The 21719-nt window shown below is 38.5% G+C and overlaps 1 protein-coding gene across 5 annotated transcripts in view; it reads left to right on the top strand.

Moving 5' to 3' along the window:
* Window positions 1-21719, top strand: part of UVRAG (UV radiation resistance associated) — a 261973-nt gene that overhangs the window by 7344 nt on the left and 232910 nt on the right. For 2 of the 5 annotated variants that reach the window (XM_036426266.2, XM_036426267.2), the window contains exon 2: window positions 17078-17195. In XM_036426266.2, the coding sequence (XP_036282159.1) occupies window positions 17078-17195 (118 nt within the window). Of the gene's footprint in view, window positions 1-10897; window positions 10951-13010; window positions 13202-17077; window positions 17196-21719 lie in introns of those variants that run through there. The other 3 variants (XM_045577909.1, XM_045577911.1, XM_045577908.1) reach the window with 3 other exon arrangements.

The raw sequence follows: 21719 nt of genomic DNA on the forward strand, positions 1-21719 counted from the left end.
CTGGCCGGTAGCTATGATGCACACTGACCACCGGGGGCAGACGCTTAATGCAGGAGCTGCCCTTGGTGGTCAGTGTGCACCCACAGCCAATCTCCCGTGGCCAGTCATTCTCCCATGGTCCCTCCCCCGCAGCCAGTGTGCCCTGATCAGCCCTGATCGCTGGCCAGGCTGAGGGATCCCACCCATGCATGAATAAGTGCACTGGGCCTCTAGTAGAGACAGAAGTACCCACCTCAGACCCTGATTGGTCTGTCCTCATGCAACTGAGGACTCCAAATTTTTGCAATTTGATTGGTCCAAAAGGCACTGTCCTGATTGGTTGGTGAAGAAGATTATGGGGATATAGCTGTATAGCTCAGATTGGATGGAGAAAGCCTCAGTCCTACTGGTTGAATTACGATTTCAGAAACTCCTTTATAAGGCCTGGCTCAGATGGCAGGAACACAGTACAGGCAACTGTTCAGTGCAGGCTTCTTCCTGAAATGCAGTTTGCACGAGAGGCCCCTTTGTAGAAAGGGCTGGGCTCCTTTTATTTATTTTTAAACTAGAGGCCCAATGCATGAAAATTCATGCAAGAGTAGGCCTTTCTTCCCCAGGCTGCTGGCACTGGCTTCCCTCCGGCACCTGTGCTAGCTTCCCTCTGGCCCCAGCTTTGTCAGGAAGGATGTCCATAATGACATCTGGAAGATGTCTGGTCTAATTAGCATATTACCCTTTTATTATTACAGATTTGAACCCAGTTAGTTAGTGGGTGCCCTTCTTCTTTTTCTTTTTTAAAATTATTTTTAAAAATTGATTTTTAGAGGATGAAAGGGAGAGAGAGAGAGATGTGAAAGAGACATATCAACTGATTGCCTCTTGCACTTGCCTGGATTTGGGCCAGGGATGAACCTGCAATCCTGGTACACAGCCTTGACTGGGAATCCAACCTGAGACCCTTTGGTTTGCAGGCTGACGCTCTAACCACTGAACCACACTGTAGGAAGCTGTACCTTATTGGGAACATATACTCCTGCAGTGCAGTAACATGCTATGCACATTTATTCCTTCCACAAATATTTATTGAGTCCCTTCCTTGTGACTCACATAAAAAATAATATATAGTTGTATATCCATAAAATAAAATGATGGCAATTTTTGAGCTTCTTTGAATCTTGTAAACAAAATTATACAAGGAATCTACAAAAACTCAAATCAGCATCCTAAAATCATTATTTTTATGTGACGAAAGCCATCAGGAATTTAAGAATTTTTTTTTGTTTTTCCTGTGAAATGTTTAGTTTTCCTTTGAAAGGAAACCCTATGCTCTTTTATAGTACTTACTTCTCCATGGGGTCACAGTTCTTAACTTTGTGGCAGAAAATTCAGAAGTGAAACGTTCTGGAAATAGAGTAAGAGCAGAATTGAAACTAATAAGTTGGGCCTGAAATGTGTAGTTAAAAAAAAAATGTTAGGTCTTCATAATTTCCAAATATGTATTTTGATAATTTGTGTATTTTCACTTGTCGAACATTACTACTAGGGATGGGGTAGGAAGGTGGCAGAAAGAAATATTTGTCATTTTTAAAATATATTTTATTGATTTTTCACAGAGAGGAAGAGAGAGAGATGGAGAGTTAGAAACATCGATGAGAGAGAAACATCGATCAGCTGCCTCTTGCACACCCCCCACTGGGGATGTGCCCGCAACCAAGGTACATGCCCTTGACTGGAATCGAACCTGGGACCTCTCAGTCCTCAAGCTGACGCTCTATCTACTGAGCCAAACCGGTTTTGGCTATTTGTCATTTTTAATGTACTCAAATATGTGCAGCTACTAACTAGGGTTGTTTTAGAAAAATTAAAGACATTATGTCAAGAGAGGACATTTTAGCTTTTATACTTTATTTTAGGTTTGATGACATCAGTCATATCTCAGGCAGAGTTCAACTTCTTTAGTGCCTTGTATTTTAGCAGCTGCATCCTTATCTTATCCATGTAGAGGAGCACACGGAGAATGGAAAACTTGACATTGGAATTAAAAAAAAAAATTATACCTTCTTTTTTTGTTTGTTTGCTTGTTAGTCTTCATTGGAGGATGTTTTTCCTATTGATTTTTAGAGAGTGGAAGGGAAGGAGGGAGAGACAGAGACAGAGACAGACATCTGTTGGTTGCCTCCCCGACCTGCCCTGACCTGACCTGAGCTGAGACTTGAACCTGTAACACAGGTGTATATCTGACCGGGAATTGAACTTGTGACCCTTCAGTGTGTGGCCCGACACTCCAGTCACTGAGCCACACCAGTCAGGGCTATAGTATACCTTCTTGATTCAGAATTATATTTATATGACCTTGTTTTCTACCTTAAAGATGGAAACATGAATTTTGAATCATTGAATTTTATAGATGCAAAATCTGAAGCACTCGGGTGAGTCTATTTCCCTGGCCATAGCCCTGGCCTATCTGTTTATTCCGGCCCTCGAGTTAATAAAGAGTATTCATATAACAAATCTGAGCTGAGTGTCATACTGTTCTGCTAGCAGCAGGGACCTGACCAGATCTCCTGGGTCTCTCATGGGCATTTTGAGAACTTGTTTTTTGAGAACTTGTTTCTTAAAGTTATCTTTGACACATTGCACCTACAGCTTTGAGGATTTTAAGCTAGAATAAAAACAGGAGAGAGGCTGTGTTTTAAACTTCTTTTTATGGGCGGAACACTCAGACTCCACCCCATTCCTCTCTTATGCTGTAAGTTAGAATGAAACTTTGGAATGTCCCTCTGGAGTTTACGTCAACAGTCTTCCTGTTTTGTCCCTGGGTACTTACCTTGCCTATCCTTTTTTGAATATTCCACTCAAGTCCTGATTCTCTACCTCTTTAATACCATCTGGTGATTTTGGGGTTTTTGATGCCAGGAATCAATCAATCTTTCTTTCTTTCTTTCTTTCTTTCTTTCTTTCTTCTTTCTTCTTCTTTCTTTCTTTCTTTCTTTTCTTTCTTTCTTTCTTTCTTTCTTTTCTTTCTTTCTTTCTCTCTCTCCTCTCTCTCCTCTCTCTCTCTCCTCTCTCTCTCTTTCTTTCTTTCTCTTCTTCTCCTCCGCCTCCTCCTCCTCCTCCTCCTCCTCCTCCTCCTCCTCCTCCTCCTTCTTCTTCTTCTTTTTCTTCTCCTTCTTTTTCTTCTTCTTTAATAAATCTTTATTGTTCATATTATTACAAATGTTCCTCATTTTTTCCCCCCTCCATTGCTCCCCTCCACCAGGTTCCCACCCCACCCTCTGCCCTTTCCCCACTCCCCATTGTCCTCATCCATAGGTGCACAGCTTATGTTCAGTCTCTTCCCAAACCCCCCCACTCCCCTTTTCCCTGAGAATCATCAGTTCACTCCCCTTCCATACCTCTGATTCTATTATATTCACTAGTTAATATTGTTCATCAGATTTTTTAAAATTCCCTTAGTTTTTAGATTCACTTGTTGATAGTTATGTATTTGTTGTTCATATTTTTATCTTTATTTTCTTCCTCTTCCTAGAGAACCCCCTTCAGCAATTCATTTAATTCTGGTTTGGCGGTGATGAACTCCTTTACTTTTATTTTTTTATTTTTTTATTAGTGAAGCTCTTTATCTGGCCTTCGATTCTGAGTGATAGCTTTGCTGGGTAGAGTATTTTTGGCTGTAGGTTCTTGCTATTCATCACCTTGAATATTACTTGCCATTCCCGTCTGGCCTGCATGGTTTCTGTTGAGAAATCAGCTGGTAATTGTATGGGTGCTCCTTTATAGGTAACTACCTGCTTTTCTCTTACTGCTTTTAATATTCTCTCTTTGTCTTTTGCTCTTGGAATTTTAATTATGATGTGTCTTGGTGTGGTCCTCTTTGGATTCCTTTTGTTTGGGGTTCTGTGCACTTCCTTGATGCCAGGAATTTTATTCTGTGTAATATTGCCATTGACCTCATTGACTAGTAATGTTATTAGGCATTGAAAACTCTAGTTAAGTGCATTTTTTGGCTAAGAGGCTGAGACAGATAATGCTCAGCAGTAAGGATTAGAACCCAGCACTTAGGGGTCTTGGTCTGTTTGTTGGTCCATTGAAATATCTGGCACCTTTCCCCCATCATGTTTTTAGAATGTCCTAAAAGATATAATCAAACTTAAAACCAATAAGAAAGCCAGGAAGCTGACACTGGCAGTTACCTTTGGCATTTGTTGGTAGACTCCTGAGTAAGAAAAAAGAGAAGATACAAATAAAAGTGGAAATCAGACTTTTATGATCTGTTATTTCCAGAACAAACTTGGTGTTCTTTAACATGTCTTTACTCTTTTTTTGACCCATAAGTAATTCATGTGTCCATTTTAGCCTACATTAAAACTGATTTTAAGCCTAGAAGTAGAAGAAACTTTGATTTATGTTAGGCACAGGATTAGAAACTAGATGTCTTGCTTCCTTTAATCTATTTGTGTCTTTTAGAGGATACCAATTATTTCCTGACATAATTGCCGTCATGTTTTTGTATAGTACAGGAAAAGTAAACTTTTAAAATGCAAGATTATGAAATTTTTTAAATTTTTATTTTGTCTACCTTACTGCATAGAATAATGTCATTGAGAAAATTGGCTGTCATGTGTCCAACACTTCAGAAGGCTAAAACTCAAGCGTCAGAGCTTGGAGTAAGGAGAAGTTTATTAATTGAGGAGGTGCCAGCTGAGAAGATGGGAGCCCCAATCCTCAAATCCATCTTTGGAAAGTACAGAGTTCAGGCTTCTTTTATGTCAAGGGAAGTGCAAACAGGAGGGCAAGAGTGGTTGCCCACTGCACGCATCTGGGGCCCGCGGAGGTTGGAGGAAGATTGTGCTAGTTGCTGCAAATCTAGTTACAAGGTTCCTACAGATCTTTGGTAAGCAATACATACTTTACTTATCGCCTCAAGCCACAAGCAGAATTTCTGTAATGAGTGGCATGCCTATATGCAAGACTAAGCCGAAGCTATTAGCCTGAGCCATGGTTACAAAGCAGCTTGAACAAGATGGAGCCAGAGGGCCCTAGCATCTTACTGTTAACACTGCTTTCATCCACTAAATGTTAATGTTTAGGTATATATGAGAAGCAACAATACGAAGAAGACTTTCTAATTTTTCATCCTGAAAATAGATCACAAAGCAAGGGAGGCTATGTGGTGCTCACTACCAGTTTAGGATATTTTACAGGACTGTACTCAGTACGGGATAGAATTGGTCCCATTATAGAACTGTACATATAGGTATTTATTTCAGGCTTGTTTTCATGAATTGACTTAATGGAATTTATTCTATGTGGAAGGTATTTGAAATATATGTAAAAATCAGAACAGATGTTCAGTTGCTCTGGAATGACTATTTTACTTTGGATATTCATATATTTCTATAAAAAGCTATGAGGCTGATTATTAGATGGGACACTAAAATTGCATAATTTCTTAATTGCACATTAGCTGCATTTTTGATAATGTACAAGTTAGCCATTTTTTTGTTTTTTTTGTTAATTCTCACTCTAGGATATTTTTCCATTGATATTTAGAGAGAGTGTAAGGCAGGGGCGAGACAGAGAGATAGAAACATCCATGTGGGAGAGATGCATCGATTGGTTGCCTCTTGCATGTGCCTCCACCAGGCCAGGGATCGAGCCTGCAACCAGGGTAAGAGCCCTTGACTGGAATGGAACCGGTGGGTCCTTCAGTTTGCGGGCTGACGCTCTATCCACAGAGCCAAACCAGCGAGGGCCAGACGTGGCTATTTTTTTTTTTTTTAAATATATTTTATTGATTTTGTACAGAGAGGAAGGGAGAGAGACAGAGAGTTAGAAACATCGATGAGAGAGAGTCATCGATCAGCTGCCTCTTGCACACCCCCTACTGGGGATATGCCCGCAACCAAGGTACATGCCCTTGACCGGAATCGAACCCGGGACCCTTCAGTCCCCAAGCCGACGCTCTATCCATTGAGCCAAACCGGTCTCGGCAAGACTCGGCTATTTTAATACTATCTAAAGATCATCTTAGTTTGGGATAGTGGAATGGGGATGGAAGGCCCGGAAGGATGTCTCCGAAGTGGAGATCCTGAAGCTGAGCATGAAAGAGGATTAGGTGTTTGTGTACTTCATTGTATTCACTTCACTCCAACTTTGAGATGACCATTTGCTGCCAGGTTCCCACCAGTCAAGACTCAGGGTTCATTGTCACACGGCATTACAGAAATACCTTTAAATATGACTCATGGACAAACTTCCCACTCTTTCCTTTTTACATTTTGCTGTGCTGTCTTGTGTCTTTTAGTATCAAATCTCTTTAAAGCCATTCTCAGAGTATTTTTCACCGCGGTACTTACAACCATCTCCCCCATGCAACAGGTGAGAACAGTCAAGGCCCAGAAAAGAACATGGAGGAGGTTGAGCTCACACCCAGCTTATTCTGGTTCTACATTCAGAGCTCTTCCTATCATCTTACTCTGTTTGCTTGTTGTATTTAAAATACAACTTTCCGATCTCACCTTTGCCTCATTCTTCACAAACCAATATAGCTCATGGTAGGTGGGTAGGTTTTGAAGCTACAGGGAAACTGATGATAAAGACTGTGGAAACTCTAAGATAACTGACAATAATATCACTGTTATTAAACTGTCGTATGTGCCGGCACTGTGTCTAAGCACTCTGCAGTTACTTCGTTTATTCCTCATTGCAACTCTGTGAGGTAGAAACTGCTATTAGCTCCATTTTTTTCAGGTGAGGTACCTGGAGCTTAGTTTAAATATATTCCCAGGTGAAATGGCAGAGCTAGAACTCAGTGTTTAGGTAATTGGAATAGATATCTGATTTTGAACTGAAGTATCCTTTGTGTTTTCAGGTTGATTTGATCGAATTCAGTTTGTTCAAGGGAGTCTCTAGAACTTTACCCTCGTGCTGTTGTGTACAGGCTGTTGTACGGGAGTTAGTGTTCATGCTGTGTGTGTGTGTGTGTGTGTGTGTGTGTGTGTGTGGCTTATTCTGTGTGTTCATCTATTCCTCTCGTGGCTGGGCATCTATAAAAGTCCTCCCGTATTATTTGCTCTAAAAAAAGTCAAAACTTGTTGGTGCAGAAGTGGAAATGGGGCAGAGGCCAGAACTTTTATTTTTATTGAATCTGTGTAGATTTCTGTTTAGCTCTTGGCACACCATGGGTACTCAAGAAATGTTGAAATACTTTGGTTTGTTAGGGGTACAGTGTAGAAGAGAGAACTGTGAAGCTATGAGAATGTTTGTGAGTGCTGAGTTTATTGGGAAAGGTTGGGATTAAAGATGGTACTGGTAAGTAGTTTAGGGCCTTTGGGTTTCTTTAGTAAAGCTTGATTATAGAGGGAGGGCCTTATTAATTAAAGGCAACCTGGGTTCTGTGGCGAAGAGAGAGAGGTCATGGGAAAGAAACAATGGAAGCGAAGACATGACCATTCTGGGTTAGATTTACCAAGTTGTAGTTTGCTAGACTTGGTAGGTTCCAAACATAGATTCTGCCTGAAGTCAGTATGTTAACATTTAAGAGAAGGAAGCTAGTTTTTCATAGTATAAAGAGCAGTAGCTTTAGGGCAATTAATAAAGGATGTGGAAAAGAAGAAACATATGATACGGATGTTATGAAGAAAGAATTGATGAGCTGGATGGCTGATTAGACATGGAGGTGGGGTTGTGGACATCCCCAGGCAAAGATGTCTCAAAGGTTTTGAAACAGTGTATCTGGGAAGCAAATATCCAATGGATATACACAGCCCAGGAAATTAAGCCTGGATTCAAATCTTGATTTTGCTACATACTAACAGTGTGAACATGGGTCTGTTTTGACTTAGGGCCTCCCCGCTTTTTTTTTTTTTTTTAATATATTTTATTGATTTTTATACAGAGAGAAAGGGAGAGAGATAGAGAGTCAGAAACATCGATGAGAGAGAGTCATCAATCAGCTGCCTCTTGCACACCCCCTACCGGGGATATGCCCGCAACCAAGGTACACGCCCTTGACCGGAATCGATCCCGGGACCCTTCAGTCCCCAAGCCGACGCTCTATCCATTGAGCCAAACCGGTCCCGGCGGGGGCCTCCCTTTTAATATCTGAAAAATGAGTAAATTAATGCTAATTAAATCTAGGGATGTTATTAAATATAGATTTTAATTGAGTAAGTCTGTGGTGGGGCCCGAGATTCTGCATTTCCAATCCCTAGGGATGTTATTAAATATAGATTCTAATTGAGTAAGTTTGTGGTGGGGCCCGAGATTCTGCATTTCCAACAAGCTCCCAGGTGATACTGAGTAGCAAAGACTTTTAGATGACTTTGCAGTTGTGGAGTTCTATAATTCTATTTATCAAATGTTTATCCTTTGGGGATCTGTTCTGTGCTTGTGATTTTTATCACCTCTATTTAGATAAATGAATTTTTGATCATCATTGATGTTTCCAAATCAGTCTCTTCATTTCAAATTACAAATGCCTAAACCAATTCATCATCTTACCCTGATAACCACATCCCTTTCTTGATATTTGTATTTCTGTGAATACTTTATAAAGTCCTTTATAATTTTTCAGACAGCTTTTACATCCATTATTTCATTTGATCCCTAACCCACAGAGGTAGGCATGCAGGAAATATCTCCATTTTATGGAAGGGAAACAGGCTCAGAGAGAGTTAGGTGATTTATCCACTAATGAGTGATAGAACCACCCTAGAGTTTAGGATTATTGACTCTAGGTTGAGCTCGTACCACTATGTCACATTGCAACCAGTAATGGCTACCACAGATATAGTCGTTGGTTGCCATGTGTTTTTAAAAATGTAAACGTAGACTCTAGCTGGTTTGGCTCTGTTAGTAGAGCATTGGCCTGTAGATTGAAAGGTCCCGGTTTTGATTCTAGTCAAGGGCACATGCCTGGGTTGTGGGCTCAAACCTCAGTAGGGCGTGTGCAGGAGGCAGCCAGTCAATGATTCTCTCTCATCATTGATGTTTCTATCTCTTTCTCCCTCCCTCTTCCTTCCTTTCTGAAATAAAAAAAATATTTTTTAAAAATGTAAATTTAGGGCCCTGGCTGGTGTGGCTAAGTTGGCTGAGCGCCATCCTGGACACCAGAGGTCACTGGTTCAATTCCTGGTCAGAGCACATACCTGGGGTGCTGGTTCAATCCCTGGACGGGACAGGTAGGGAAGGCAAACTGATAGATGTTTCTCCCTCTAAGCCCTCTCTCTTCCCCTCCTCTTTTCCTCCCTCAAAGCATGTCCTTGGGTAAGGATAAAAATAAAAAAATTAAATTTAGTTTTATTTAAAAAATAGATAATAAATTCACGTGGAAAAATTTCAAAAGGTGTATAAAAGGTTACAGTGTAGATATATCACTCTGTGTCCCAATTACCCATTTTCTCTTCCCTGGAGAACCAGTGTTGGTAACTATATTTTATGCATCTCCGATAATTATATAATTATATCCTTTTCTCCCCTTATGAAAAACAAGTGATAACATGCAAAATATACTGATTTTATAAACTGTTTAGTATTTTTAAAAAACCTAATAGTATATCTTACAGATTGTACTAATAGGTTTCAAAGAACAGCCGCATAATTTATTTCTTAGGGCACATAGCATTTTACAAGGGGTAGACCATTTGTTAGCAAACTCATTAGTCAACAGAGCCAAATTTTTAAACTTAAACTTCTTCTAACGCCACTTCTTCAAAATGGACTTGCCCAGGCCGTGGTATTTTGTGGAAGAGCCACACTCAAGGGGCCAAAGAGCCGCAGTTTGCTGACCACGGGGATAGACCATAATTTAGCTAGGCTCCAATTGACCACCATTTAACTTAGTTCCAGTTTTTTGCTAATACAAACAATAGTGTATTATATACATTATATTGCATATCTGCAAATATATATATTTGGACACACACACACACACACACACACACACACACACACACGTATATATTTTGTTAATCCTCTTCCAAGGGTATTTTCTCCACTGATTTTTAGAGAATGAAGGGAGTGGGAAACGGGAGAAAGAGAGAAAGAGAAAGTGAGAGAGACACATTGATTGGTTGCCTCCTGTAAGAGCCTGGCCCAAGCCATGATAGAACCTGTGACCCTGGTATGTGCCCTTGGCCTGGAATTGGCCCTTCAGTGTGGGAGCTGACGCTCTAACCACTGAACAACACCAGCCAAGGCTCTGCAAGTATATTTTCAACATAAGTGCAGAAGTGGAATTGCTTAGTCAAAAGAATATATATATTATATATAGAGAAGGGTTATAATGAGCTCCCAGCTACCTACTACCCAGCTTCAATAACAGTCACTTCATGGCAGGTCTTCTTTTATCCATATGTCTTCCTACTTGTCCTCCCTCCCTCATCCCAATTATTTTGAAGCAAATTACAGACATAATATTGTACTTAGCACATGGACCACTGACAACTATCTTCTGTCTTCCAATTTTTTTTTTTAAAGATATGTTTTTATTGATTTCAGAGAGAGAAAAGGGGAGAGAGAGATAGAAACATCAAGCCATCTTCTGCATGCCTCCCAGTAGGGATTGAACCCTGACCAGGAATCAAACCATGAGCTCCTGGTTCATGGGTCAATGCTTAACCACTGGGTCACACTGGCTGGGCATATCTTCCCATTTTTATTCTCCAGATCATCCTGTGTAATTCCGTGTCTTTCTTCTTTGGCCTTATATTACTAAAGTAACAGTGCTCTAATAAATGCTCACTGTAAAGAACACTACTAGATATTTTTTAACCTCAAATTGGCCTTTCGTGTGCACAAACTCCAATACTTTCATAAAATTGCATATTCTGGAATTAGGGCATAACATGTTTTGTATCCTCACAGTTCCTCATATAGTCTGGAGGAAATACCAGCAAGATAAAGCAGAAAAGAAAGGGAACAGGAGAGGATGAATGAGAGGGACACGCAAAGGAAGATACCAGATCTGTCAGTAGAAGGAACTGCTTCTGAGAGCAACACTCCCCAGAGGAAGCATAGAGGGAAAAAGGCAGGTTTGGGTCTTCCACCAAAATTTCAGTGAATAGGGTGGCGATAACAAACAAAAAACCCACAAACAAACCTAGAGACAAAACCTATAACAAAAGTAGAAAATTCAGAGCTAAATTTTGGAAAAGCCTGTTTTATAATTTAATAGTGCTTAGTAAATGACAATTAAATTCTAAAACTGATTTGAACTTTGGTGAGAGCAGAGTTAATGTCAAAATAAAAGCTTTAGTTCCAAGGTTGTGTAATTTGCTTCAGAGAAAGGTGTCAATTAGGAATAAGTTACAAAGTATTTTACGAGAGATTAGAGTTGATGGGTTGTTTGTTTAAATTTGTAACATTCGCTGTTGGCACCATTTGCTTATAGTAGGCACTAGCATTAAAGCATTTTTTGTGTTCTTTCAATACTTTTCACAGTAAGTCTTTCAGGTGGTATCAAAGATTAGAAAAAAAATAGATGATTGATAGTGCTACGCCATTAAAGGGGCTTTTGTAGTTTTTTTTTTTTTTTTTTTTTTTTTTTTTTTTTTTTAAAGATTGACCTAATTTATTAAGCTTAAATTCTCAATTCAGTAAATAAACATTTTTACCTTCTGTGGAAATGTGGAAAAGTAATTTCCTCTCAAGTTTGCTTTTATTGCCTCTCAGAGCAGTATACCAGAGTAGCAGTAATCTGAAAACAGATTCTGGTTCACTGGAAACAATCTGGACCTTAATTCTTCCGTGCTGTGTAGCCTCACCCCAGGCTGAGGAAAAATACCTGACCTGAAATCAGTTGAAAATAGGAACAAGGGAGGTGTCTAGAAGTTTGACTAAACTTCCAAACCAGATGTTACTTTAAACTATCTCATACTATCTGTGATTATCTACATTAGGGTCAGCAGTCATTGTTTTTTATAACAACTGATGAGGTAAGAAAGGTGTTTACATTGCTAAAGGACTGTAAACAAACATAAAAACTAAGAATGTGCAGAGACAGGATATGCCCTGAAAAGGGGAAGTCTTTACTCTTTGACCCTTTGTGAAACAAGTTGGCCAACTCTTGATCTACATCATTCAGGATATAAGTCCCTTGTGCATATAAACCTTGACCTGCTCATGTATATTTCTTTACATGAATGTTTAAAATTTCTTGCTCTCTTGTTTTGTTCTGTATTGGCACTTAAAAAAAAATGGTTATATAGTTAGTTTTCCATGGTCTCAGTGTACCACAATTTAAGAGTGGTTATTTAGTTTTTGCTTTTATAACCAATACCCGAGGCTCGGTGCATGAAAATTCATGCACTGGAGGGGAGTCCCTCAGCCCAGCCTGCCCCCTCTCACAGTCTGGGAGCCCTCAAGGGCAGGAGGTGCCCCGGCAATCAGGGGAAGGCCACGCCCCGTTAGACCTCTGCTGTTGCCACTGCCTTGGCCAGCCCTGATTACCTGTGCCTCGGGCTGGCCCTGGGTGGCTGGGGGCCTCCGGGGTCCTGGAGACTTCGGAGGCAGGTGCGTGGAGTGGCCTGGCCCACCACCCCAGGAGGGCTGAGGGTACTGGGTGCTGCCTTCTTGTGGCTGTGGGTGCCCCCATCTTTGAGGGCATGGCAGTCAATCAGCATATGGTATTCCCTCCTTTTTGGCTGTGGGTGCCCCCATCTTTGCAACAGCATGAGGGTCAATTAGCATACTGCCTCTTTATTAGATGGGATTGCAATAAGCATATTTGTGCACATTTTTGTGACTTAGGGAATTGCTTGGTCAAATATTATATGCAATTTAAAATTTGATAATTATTGCTAAATTGCCCTCCCATCAAACTGGACTGTTTTATATTTCTCCCAACATTGTTTTCCTTACACATATAAACCTTGATCAAGATAAAATAGTTTGAATCTTTAATCAGATAGGTCTCTTCATTTTCTATCGCTGAGTAACAGATGAAAAATTTAGTGGCTTAAAACAACATCATTATTTATTTTGCTCACAAATATTCAGTTCAGTTTGGGCTTGGTGGGAACAACTTTTCTGTGCTTTACTTGATGTCATTCATTTCTGAGTCTCAAGGCTGGGGACTGAAGTGGTCATATGTCTGCTTTAGCTGGGAGCTCATCTGGGGCTGTGGAGAACACCACAGAAATCCTTTCCACCTGGCTGCCTGGCAGCCTCGTTGCAGGGTGACTGAATTCCAAGGAAGAGCATCCTACAAGAGGACGAGGTGATTATATGACTTAGCCTCAGAGGCCACATAGAATCATTTTTACCACAGTCACAGGTCTGCCCAAGTTTAAGGGGGATGGAACCTAGACCCCCACTTTGTAATGGAGAAGTGGCAACATCACATTGTAAGAGAAGGTGTAGGGTGGGAAGTATTGGTGCAGGCATTCTTTGGAAACTGCAGTTTGCCACAAGGTAGAATATTTGTTTGGGTGTGCATATCTATAATTATGATTATACTTCCAGTTTCAAGGCCAGTAGAAAAAAAAAAGAACAACAACAACAAAAAGAACTCTCATTTTAAGACAATTTCTTTCTCTTTCATGGACCCTTCATGCATCATGTATTATGGTCAGGGATGTGGGCTCTACTGATTGGCCTGATTTGAGTCATGTGAACATCCTTGGACAGGAAATATACATTGATAATAGGGGAGGATGGTTCTATAAAAGAAAATCTGAGTTTGTTTTTAACAATACGGTTGCTGGACAGGACAAAACAAAACAAAATGTAAAACCTACTGTTAAATTTAAAAAAATATATATTTCTTTATTAATTTCAGAGAGGAAAGGAGAGGGAGAGAGAGATAGAAACATCAATGATGGGAGAGAATCATTGATCGGCTGCCTCCTGCACATCCCCCATTGGGGATTGAGCCTGCAACCCAGGCATGTGCCCTTGCCTGGAATCAAACCCGGGACCCTTCAGTCTGCAGGCTGACGCTCTATCCACTGAGCCAAACCAGCTAGGGCCCGACTGTTAGATTTTAAAGCAGTTCTCCAATAACATTAATAGTATTGATAAGAAAAACAACCATTTTAGGTTCTTTAGAGGCACCAGTTTAGAATCACACTACTTTTTTTTTTTTAAGACAAAAGCAAATGTTTCAGATCTTCAGTGCATGCCACTTAAGTCTTGTTTTAGAAATTATTCTTGAAAGATTTGTTAAAAAATTAAGGAATTTCGAGTCAGCATTTCAGCATTTGCCCACCGCCAGCATTTCAGGTAGCAGACTTGTGCTTTAATTATATCCTTCAGTCCTCCAAATCAAAGGTGAATAGGAGGTTTTAATTTTAGATGTTAGTGATTTTTTTTTAATTTTCAAGGAAAACAATTTCAAATATAATATTATATGCAATAAACATTAAAATTTCAATATAAACGATTTAGTGAATATTTTTAACTTCGGTATAGGATGTTTTATAGGTAGTGTTTCAAAGATTTTAAAGTTATGTTAATTCCAACTTAAAGATTAAAATCTATTCAGCTTTAGATTTGGGGATGGGTGTTACTAATGCACAACTTGGCTGCCTATTCTATTGCTGTAGAATGAAATGCCAAGAGTATTTCATAACTGAAAGCACGGAGCATTTCAGAAAGTTTAGAGATTGTTGGTAAAGAAAATTGCATTGAATGTTATTTTGAAGAGTAATTCCAAAGACTGTGTAATTTAATTACAAAGATCCCTTCGCAATATCTGTGCATTCATTACAGATTCAGTCTCTGCTTTGCTTTATTAAGGCAGTCAGTCCCAATGTCCTTGTATTTGTCTTAAAATTACTCTCTTGAGTTGAAGAATAGGTCAGTGCTCTGCCCTCTGTAGCAATAGAATATAAAGACCAGATTATGACTATTAGGTATATATAGATATATATGTATGTATAATGTACATATGTGTGTGTGTGTGTATATACTGTATTTGGAGAGATACATGTAACCTCTTTGCTTTCTTCCTGTTTTCCTTCTTTTGAGATATCCTCCCATTATCATTTACTGTTTTATTTGTTTATATTTTGTTACTTAGAAATGTTGAGTTTAAAAGATGAATAATGATAATGAGTAATCCTAACCTCATAGGATTGTTATGAGGATTAAATAGATCACATGTATGAAGTGTTTCGCACAGTACATGGCACATGATAAGCATTTAATAAATGCTAACAGTATAGTGATGGTAATGGTCTCTGCCATTAAGTCTTTTCTTCCTAGATTAATAGGGAAAATGACTGTAAACAACTACCTGAAATACAAGGCTGAATGAAAATAAGTGTATAGAAGAGATAGAAGCAAAGTTCTTATTCTAAGAAAGGAGCAATTACTTTCAATTAGAGCGAAGGAAGGAGGTATCTTGTCTCCTTAACTTTGATGTGGAAATGAGATCTCTTTAAAGTGAATGGTATTCTAGATCATTTCTAGCAAAAGCCTGGAGCTGGGAACATGCATGGAATTGTAAGCTGTCATGTGTGACTGGGGGTTAAGCACATGGAAGGTCTAGTGTGAAGTAAGGATGTGGAGATGGCGATTGCACAGGCTTTGAAGACAGTAATGGGAAGTTTGTATTTGGTGCTAGAAGCTTTGGGTGGTATTCTCAAGCCTTTCAATAGAGGACAGGATTGCAGTCTTAACAGCAAAATAAATGTGATTACTGTGTGTAAGCAATTAGTGGGCCTGTCAATTCAAGATCTTGACTGAGAGGGCTAATGGAAAATATAGAGTTAGGAGGAAATCGTTGCTGTAATTGAGGGTGTGAAATGAAAACTGTTTGCAGATTGTGGGGAAATGAATCTTTTAGAGGAAGCCCTGGGAATTTTCTGTAAATACATTTGGGACTTTTCATACTTAGAAGATTAAACAAATTTATTAGACAATAACCTTCTCTCTTAAAGAATTTTCATCTCTGGGTTGGGAGAAAGGAAAGAACTGTACTTTTCTGGTTGACTGCACATGTGACTAGAGATGGGCTTACCTCAGTAGAATATGCTGTCTTTTAGCCCAAAGGGAGAGCTTTAAGCATATTTTAAGACTGAGTACTTTGTTTCTATTTTTAAATCTCCAAAAATAATCATTTGACACAGGGAACCAGCTTTTGGGAATGAGTCTCAGATTTCAGCATTGCTAGCATTTTTTTTTTCATTGTGATATGAGATGATTTGACTATCCCTTAAGTTATCTTGCATTTTTGTTGACTTGTGCTGTTGCTTAAGGAGCTTTTGCCTTTCTAACACACTTGTAACTCCAAACAATTCATGCAGTCTAGCTTGAGAAATTGTTGGGAAGGAGGTCTGATTAGGAAACAGAGCTTGGTCGGCTGCTGGTGGTGAGAATCTAAGCTCACAACAGTTGAATTATTGGCTGGATGGAGTGACCATGACTTACTGCTTTAATTTTTTGCTTTTGGCCTCTTTTCTTGATTGTACAGATAGATGGTCAAAACTAGCAATATGGAGCCTGCTGACTTTCTGTTGGTTTGAGATGGACTTTGTATGTCACCAGCACATTCTGCTGAAGGGAAAAAAATAAAAAAGCAGCAAATTACTACTTAGTTTATGTTCCAGGAAATTCTAAGGCTATTCTGCAAGTTAACAGCACCTATGTAACATTTGTGCTTTTTAAAAATATTTCATATTGTCATTTCATGCTCACGTCATGAAAGTGACATTTTTTAAACCTTGTAAATGAGATAGGGAGGGGATGCTGAGATATAAATAAGAAACTCCGTTAAGGTTGCTGTCTCAAATAAACGACTGGGACAACTTACTGTCTTTCTTTTTTTCTTTTTTTTTAAATATATTTTATTGATTTTGTACAGAGAGGAAGGGAGAGAGATAGAGAGCTAGAAACATCAATGAGAGAGAGTCATCGATCAGCTGCCTCTTGCACACCCCCTACTGGGGATATGCCAGCAACCAAGATACATGCCCTTGACCAGAATCAAACCCGGGACCTTTCAGTCCCCTAGCCGACGCTCTATCCATTGAGCCAAACACAGTTTCGGCTGTCTTTCATTTTTTGAATTGTAACTTTCAGAACATTTTATAAGAGGAAAAAACTGAGCATCTCTCTCTCTCTCTCTTTTTATTTTTTGGCTACTTTTTAGCGTCGTCTTAGACACCTTCGGAACATCGCTGCCCGGAACATTGTTAACAGAAATGGCCATCAACTCCTTGATACCTACTTCACACTTCACTTGTGTAATTCTGAAAAGATATATAAAGGTAAGGGAATCTGTGGATTCACTCCCCACAGATCATTATGTCTCATTTATTCTTTTGTGACACAAGTGCTGCTTGCTGTTATTGCTTACTGGAAAGCTAAATTGTCATGTTGTGAAAATATTTCTCTGAGCAGTTGTTAAATATATTAAAGAAACATGATGTTTAAGTAAATCTTTCAGATAACTGAGCCTTACATTGATATGTTTATCATTCCTTTAAGAATGTTGGCTATTAATATCATTATTCCAGTTAAAATATATGAGGCCAGTATCTAGTACTAATTTGCTTTTCTTTAAAATGTAATTGCTTTCTTTAATACTATGGCAATATTGGGTCCTAGTTAATATTTTCTCATTTCTGTAATTTCTTGTGAATATGGAGTCATTTTTTTTAAAATAAGAATTGTCATGGTTTTTATGAACTAAGTTTTATGTATTGAAATGTTGATTTTTTCATAAGTGACAATTCTAAGAGTAGACCAGATATTTTATGCAAAACCAAAAGCATCTTTTGAATACATATTGCGTGAAAGGCTCTTTGATATAATCAGTGGTGTAAGAAGAGAAGCAAGTATAATGATAGGGGTATTGGATTAGGATTGAAAATATCGATACTAGTTCTAGCTCAGCTACTCACTAGCTATATGAGTTTGGAAAAAGATTATGGCTTTTTGAACCTAATTTTTTTCCATTTGTAAAATGGAAATAAGGAGGTTCTGTGAAGCTAGCAAGATAGATTTTTATGAGGATCAGCTGAGATAAGGTGATAACACTTGTTACGATGTGATTAAAGGTCTTATATTAACAAAAGGTGGCATTATTTTAATGAAAGTTACTAAGGATTTTTAATTTTTTTCCTGTGGCAAAGATGAAATATTTGAATGACATTTATCTTTTGTGTGTGTGTGTGTGTGTGTGTGTGTGTGTGTGTTTTTAATTATTCATTTTTTTTACAGAGAGGAGGGAGAAGGATAGTCAAAAACATCTGGTGAGAGAGAAATACCAATCAGTTGCCCCCTGCACACCCCCTACTGGGGATATGTCCGCAATCAAGGTACATGCCCTTGACTGGAATCGAACCCGGGACCCTTAAGTTCGAAGGCCTACACTCTATCCACTGAGCCAAACCAGTCAGGGCTATCTTTTGGTTTTAATTACTTTCCCAAGCCATTATTAAAGTAGTAGTTGTTTTAACAACTTAAAAAAATTTCAATACTAGCATATGCTCACTAAAACATTCAATTAGGGATTATATAGAGTTGAACCACCTCACCCCTATTTTAATTAGCATTAAAATAATTTTTAAGGATGAAAAAGGACTCTGAAGTCTGCCATTTTCACATAATTTTATTTCATTCTTATTTTTTATTCTGACCATTGCATGCATACATATATTTTTATCCTCACCTGAAGATACGGTAGATTTGTTCTTTATTATGAGAGAGAGAGAAAAAAAAAATATGAAAGAAAAAGAGAGATGAATCATTTGCTTCCCCTACATGCCCATGGGGGATGGAACTCACAACCTAGCTATGTGCCCCGACTGGGAATTGAACCCGCCACATTTCAGTGTATAGGACAGCACTCCAACAAACTGAGCCACACGGGCCCTGGGCGACATTGCATATTTTAAAAACAATTGTAGTCATTTCAATGATGAATACTGTACTAGCTACTGTAACAAATACCACAAACCTCAGTGGCTTAACATAATACATTTCTTAAACTTAGTTCAGTGCAGGTGTTCTTTGTCAGGTAGTGTCCTGGCAGATGTCTGATAAGTGGTGACTCAGGTACCCAGGCTCTGTCTATTTTGGAATGCTGCTGCCATCAATACATCCTCTGGCACGGCAATAGAGGGATGGATTATTTGAGGGAAATATTCTTAATGGAAATGGCCCAGCTTAATTCCATTACATTCTATTGGCCTTACATTGGAGTCGCTCTTTTTAGGTGAAAAGGGGTCTGGGACATGTCTTCCTTTGTGTCCAGAGGAAAGTAAACAGCGTGGCTGCCATTTGTCCTAAAGGTATAAGCAGTTTTGCAGATCTTAAAACATTTGATTTACCCTCACTAATTGGTTTTATCATTGGCAATATATGACAGAGCCGGAGTATTTTAAATGTTTGATACATTTCTATATAATTAGTTCTTGGTTATCTTCATAGAACATCTGTATCCTTGCTTCAGTGTTACCTCTGATAATAGTAATTCACATAGTACTTAGTGCATTTTAGGTATGTGGTAAGTGATAGCAACTGTTATTAGAACTGTAATGTTAATGATCATAATAGTAGTTTCTAAAAAGAGAGTAGTCAAAGGACTGGTTGGTGACCATGATGTAAAAACTTGTGTAAGAGATATAAGGAAAGTGATCTTTTTTTGTTCTTGTTTTTGGTCTTCTAGCTCAGATTACATTCTGAGATTAGAAGTGATCATAAACTTTCTCTATTTCAATAAAATGATCATCAATGCAATTAGGGAATAGCTGGTGACAGATCACAGGGAAGTCCATTATTGGTGGTGGTTTTGAGTCTGTCACTAAATGGCATTTAGTTAACTTATCTCTAAAATGAGAGGATTGATGACTACTGGGACTTTCTTCTGCTCCATAACGTCATGGATGAATGAAGTCTATTTATGGTGGTTTTGGGGGGGCCCATAACTTATCTACAACAGGAGGAGTCAGGAAGCTCTTTCCTTACTAAACGTAGTTATACCACCTCGTCTTATTGGACCTGTGATGACAAATACAGGTCCAGTTATTCATTTCATGAATATTATGTGGCCCTGTGTGTAGAATGACTATGATAGAAAGCCAGTTGGCTCTTCATACAAAACCACCTGTACCACTTGTTTAGTAGCATCAGTTAATTTTAAAATATAGTTGTTCTTTTTTATTGGAAGAATATTTGAAATGCTGATTTCTAAGTTATTCTTTGATTTCAGCTGAATTCACAACAGATCCTAAGAAGTTATATGTAAGATTAAAAAAAATTGACATCTTTTAGTGCTCTTAGGATACGGTCTGCCTTTTAGGTAGTTCAAATCAAATACTAGTTATCACATTTCCAGAGAATGAAGCCTTGTGTTATGTATGAGGAGCTAGGTTTTAATCCTGGTTTCCTCTTAAATTTGGAATATTTATAAAATCAAGGTTGTTCTTAAGCCATAGTTATTTTCTCACTGTGAAATGTGAGTGCCAGTCTTCTGCTGGACTATCAGCCAGCTGTTTTGAATACATCAGAAGATAAACTCTATATAATCCATTTTGGTGATCTCATCCAAGTCTTACAGTTTTAAATATAATTTATCACTAACAACTTGCAAACTTACATTCTTAGCTTGGACCTCCCCTCTGAACTCATACTCCAGTATTCAGACACCTATTCTACATCTTTATTTGGAGTCTACTAGTAACTTAAACTTGATATATTAAAAAACCGAGTTTCTGATATTCTAGCTCTGAACACCTCCTGTTGTATTCTTCCTTCTTTCAAAAAATAGCAACTCTATCCTTTCATTTCCTTGGCCAAAAACATTGAAATCTTCCTGGATTGTCCTTTTTTTACGAGTATATCACACACCCAATCTTTCAGCAAATATTTCTGGCTCTTAACTATCAAATTATATCCATAAGCCAATCACTGCTTATTACTTCCAAACCATTGTAATCTCTTGCCTGAATTGGTGAAGTTTACTTTTAGCAGGTTTGCCTGCTCATGTGCCTTCTTCATTATGTTCTCACCCAGATCTCATGAAAATGAAAGTGAGATCATGTTATTCCTCTCTTAAAACCCTTCAGTGCCTTCTCTTCTTACTCAGTAAAAGCTAAAATCTTTATTAAGTTTTCCAGAAGGCCTTTCATGATCTGATCCTCTTGGAACTCATCTCCTACCCTTCTCTGTTCCAGCCACACAGATCTTTTTGCTGTTCCTGAATTTATCAAGTTTACTTCAATTTAAAAGCTTCTGTACTTACTCTGTCTTTGTCCTGGGCACGCTTTCCTCCTATAGCTATGTGATGAGCTTCTCCACCTTCTTTAAGGTCTTCATACCAAATGTTTTCTCAGAGAAACTCTCCTGATCACTGACTAAACCCTTTTAAAAATTGTGACTATTCTCCTCCTGTCTTCTGTGCTTTATTTTCTTCCACAATACTTAAGATCGTTTGATATACCATTTGCTTAATTATTTGGTTAATGTATGTCTCTCTCCACTAGAATGTTAATTTATGAGGGCAGAAATTTGTAGGTCAGTAATTTTGTTCACTGCAATGTCTCCAATACTTGGAATGATGCTTGGCACATACTGAGCTCTTCAATATATTTTTTCCATTAATTTTTTTAATCGGTAATGCAGTCCATGGTTTAGCATATATACAAAATGCAGTGCATATATATAAAGTGTGTATACACACACACACACACACACACACACACACATGTTTTTTTCATGTTCTAAATGTTTTTTCAATATTGGTTCTTAGAGAGCTTTCCTTATTTTGCATTGAATAAATTATTTAA

This window comes from Pipistrellus kuhlii, unplaced genomic scaffold (assembly GCF_014108245.1).
Source record: "Pipistrellus kuhlii isolate mPipKuh1 unplaced genomic scaffold, mPipKuh1.p scaffold_m20_p_9, whole genome shotgun sequence".
NCBI lineage: Eukaryota > Metazoa > Chordata > Mammalia > Chiroptera > Vespertilionidae > Pipistrellus > Pipistrellus kuhlii.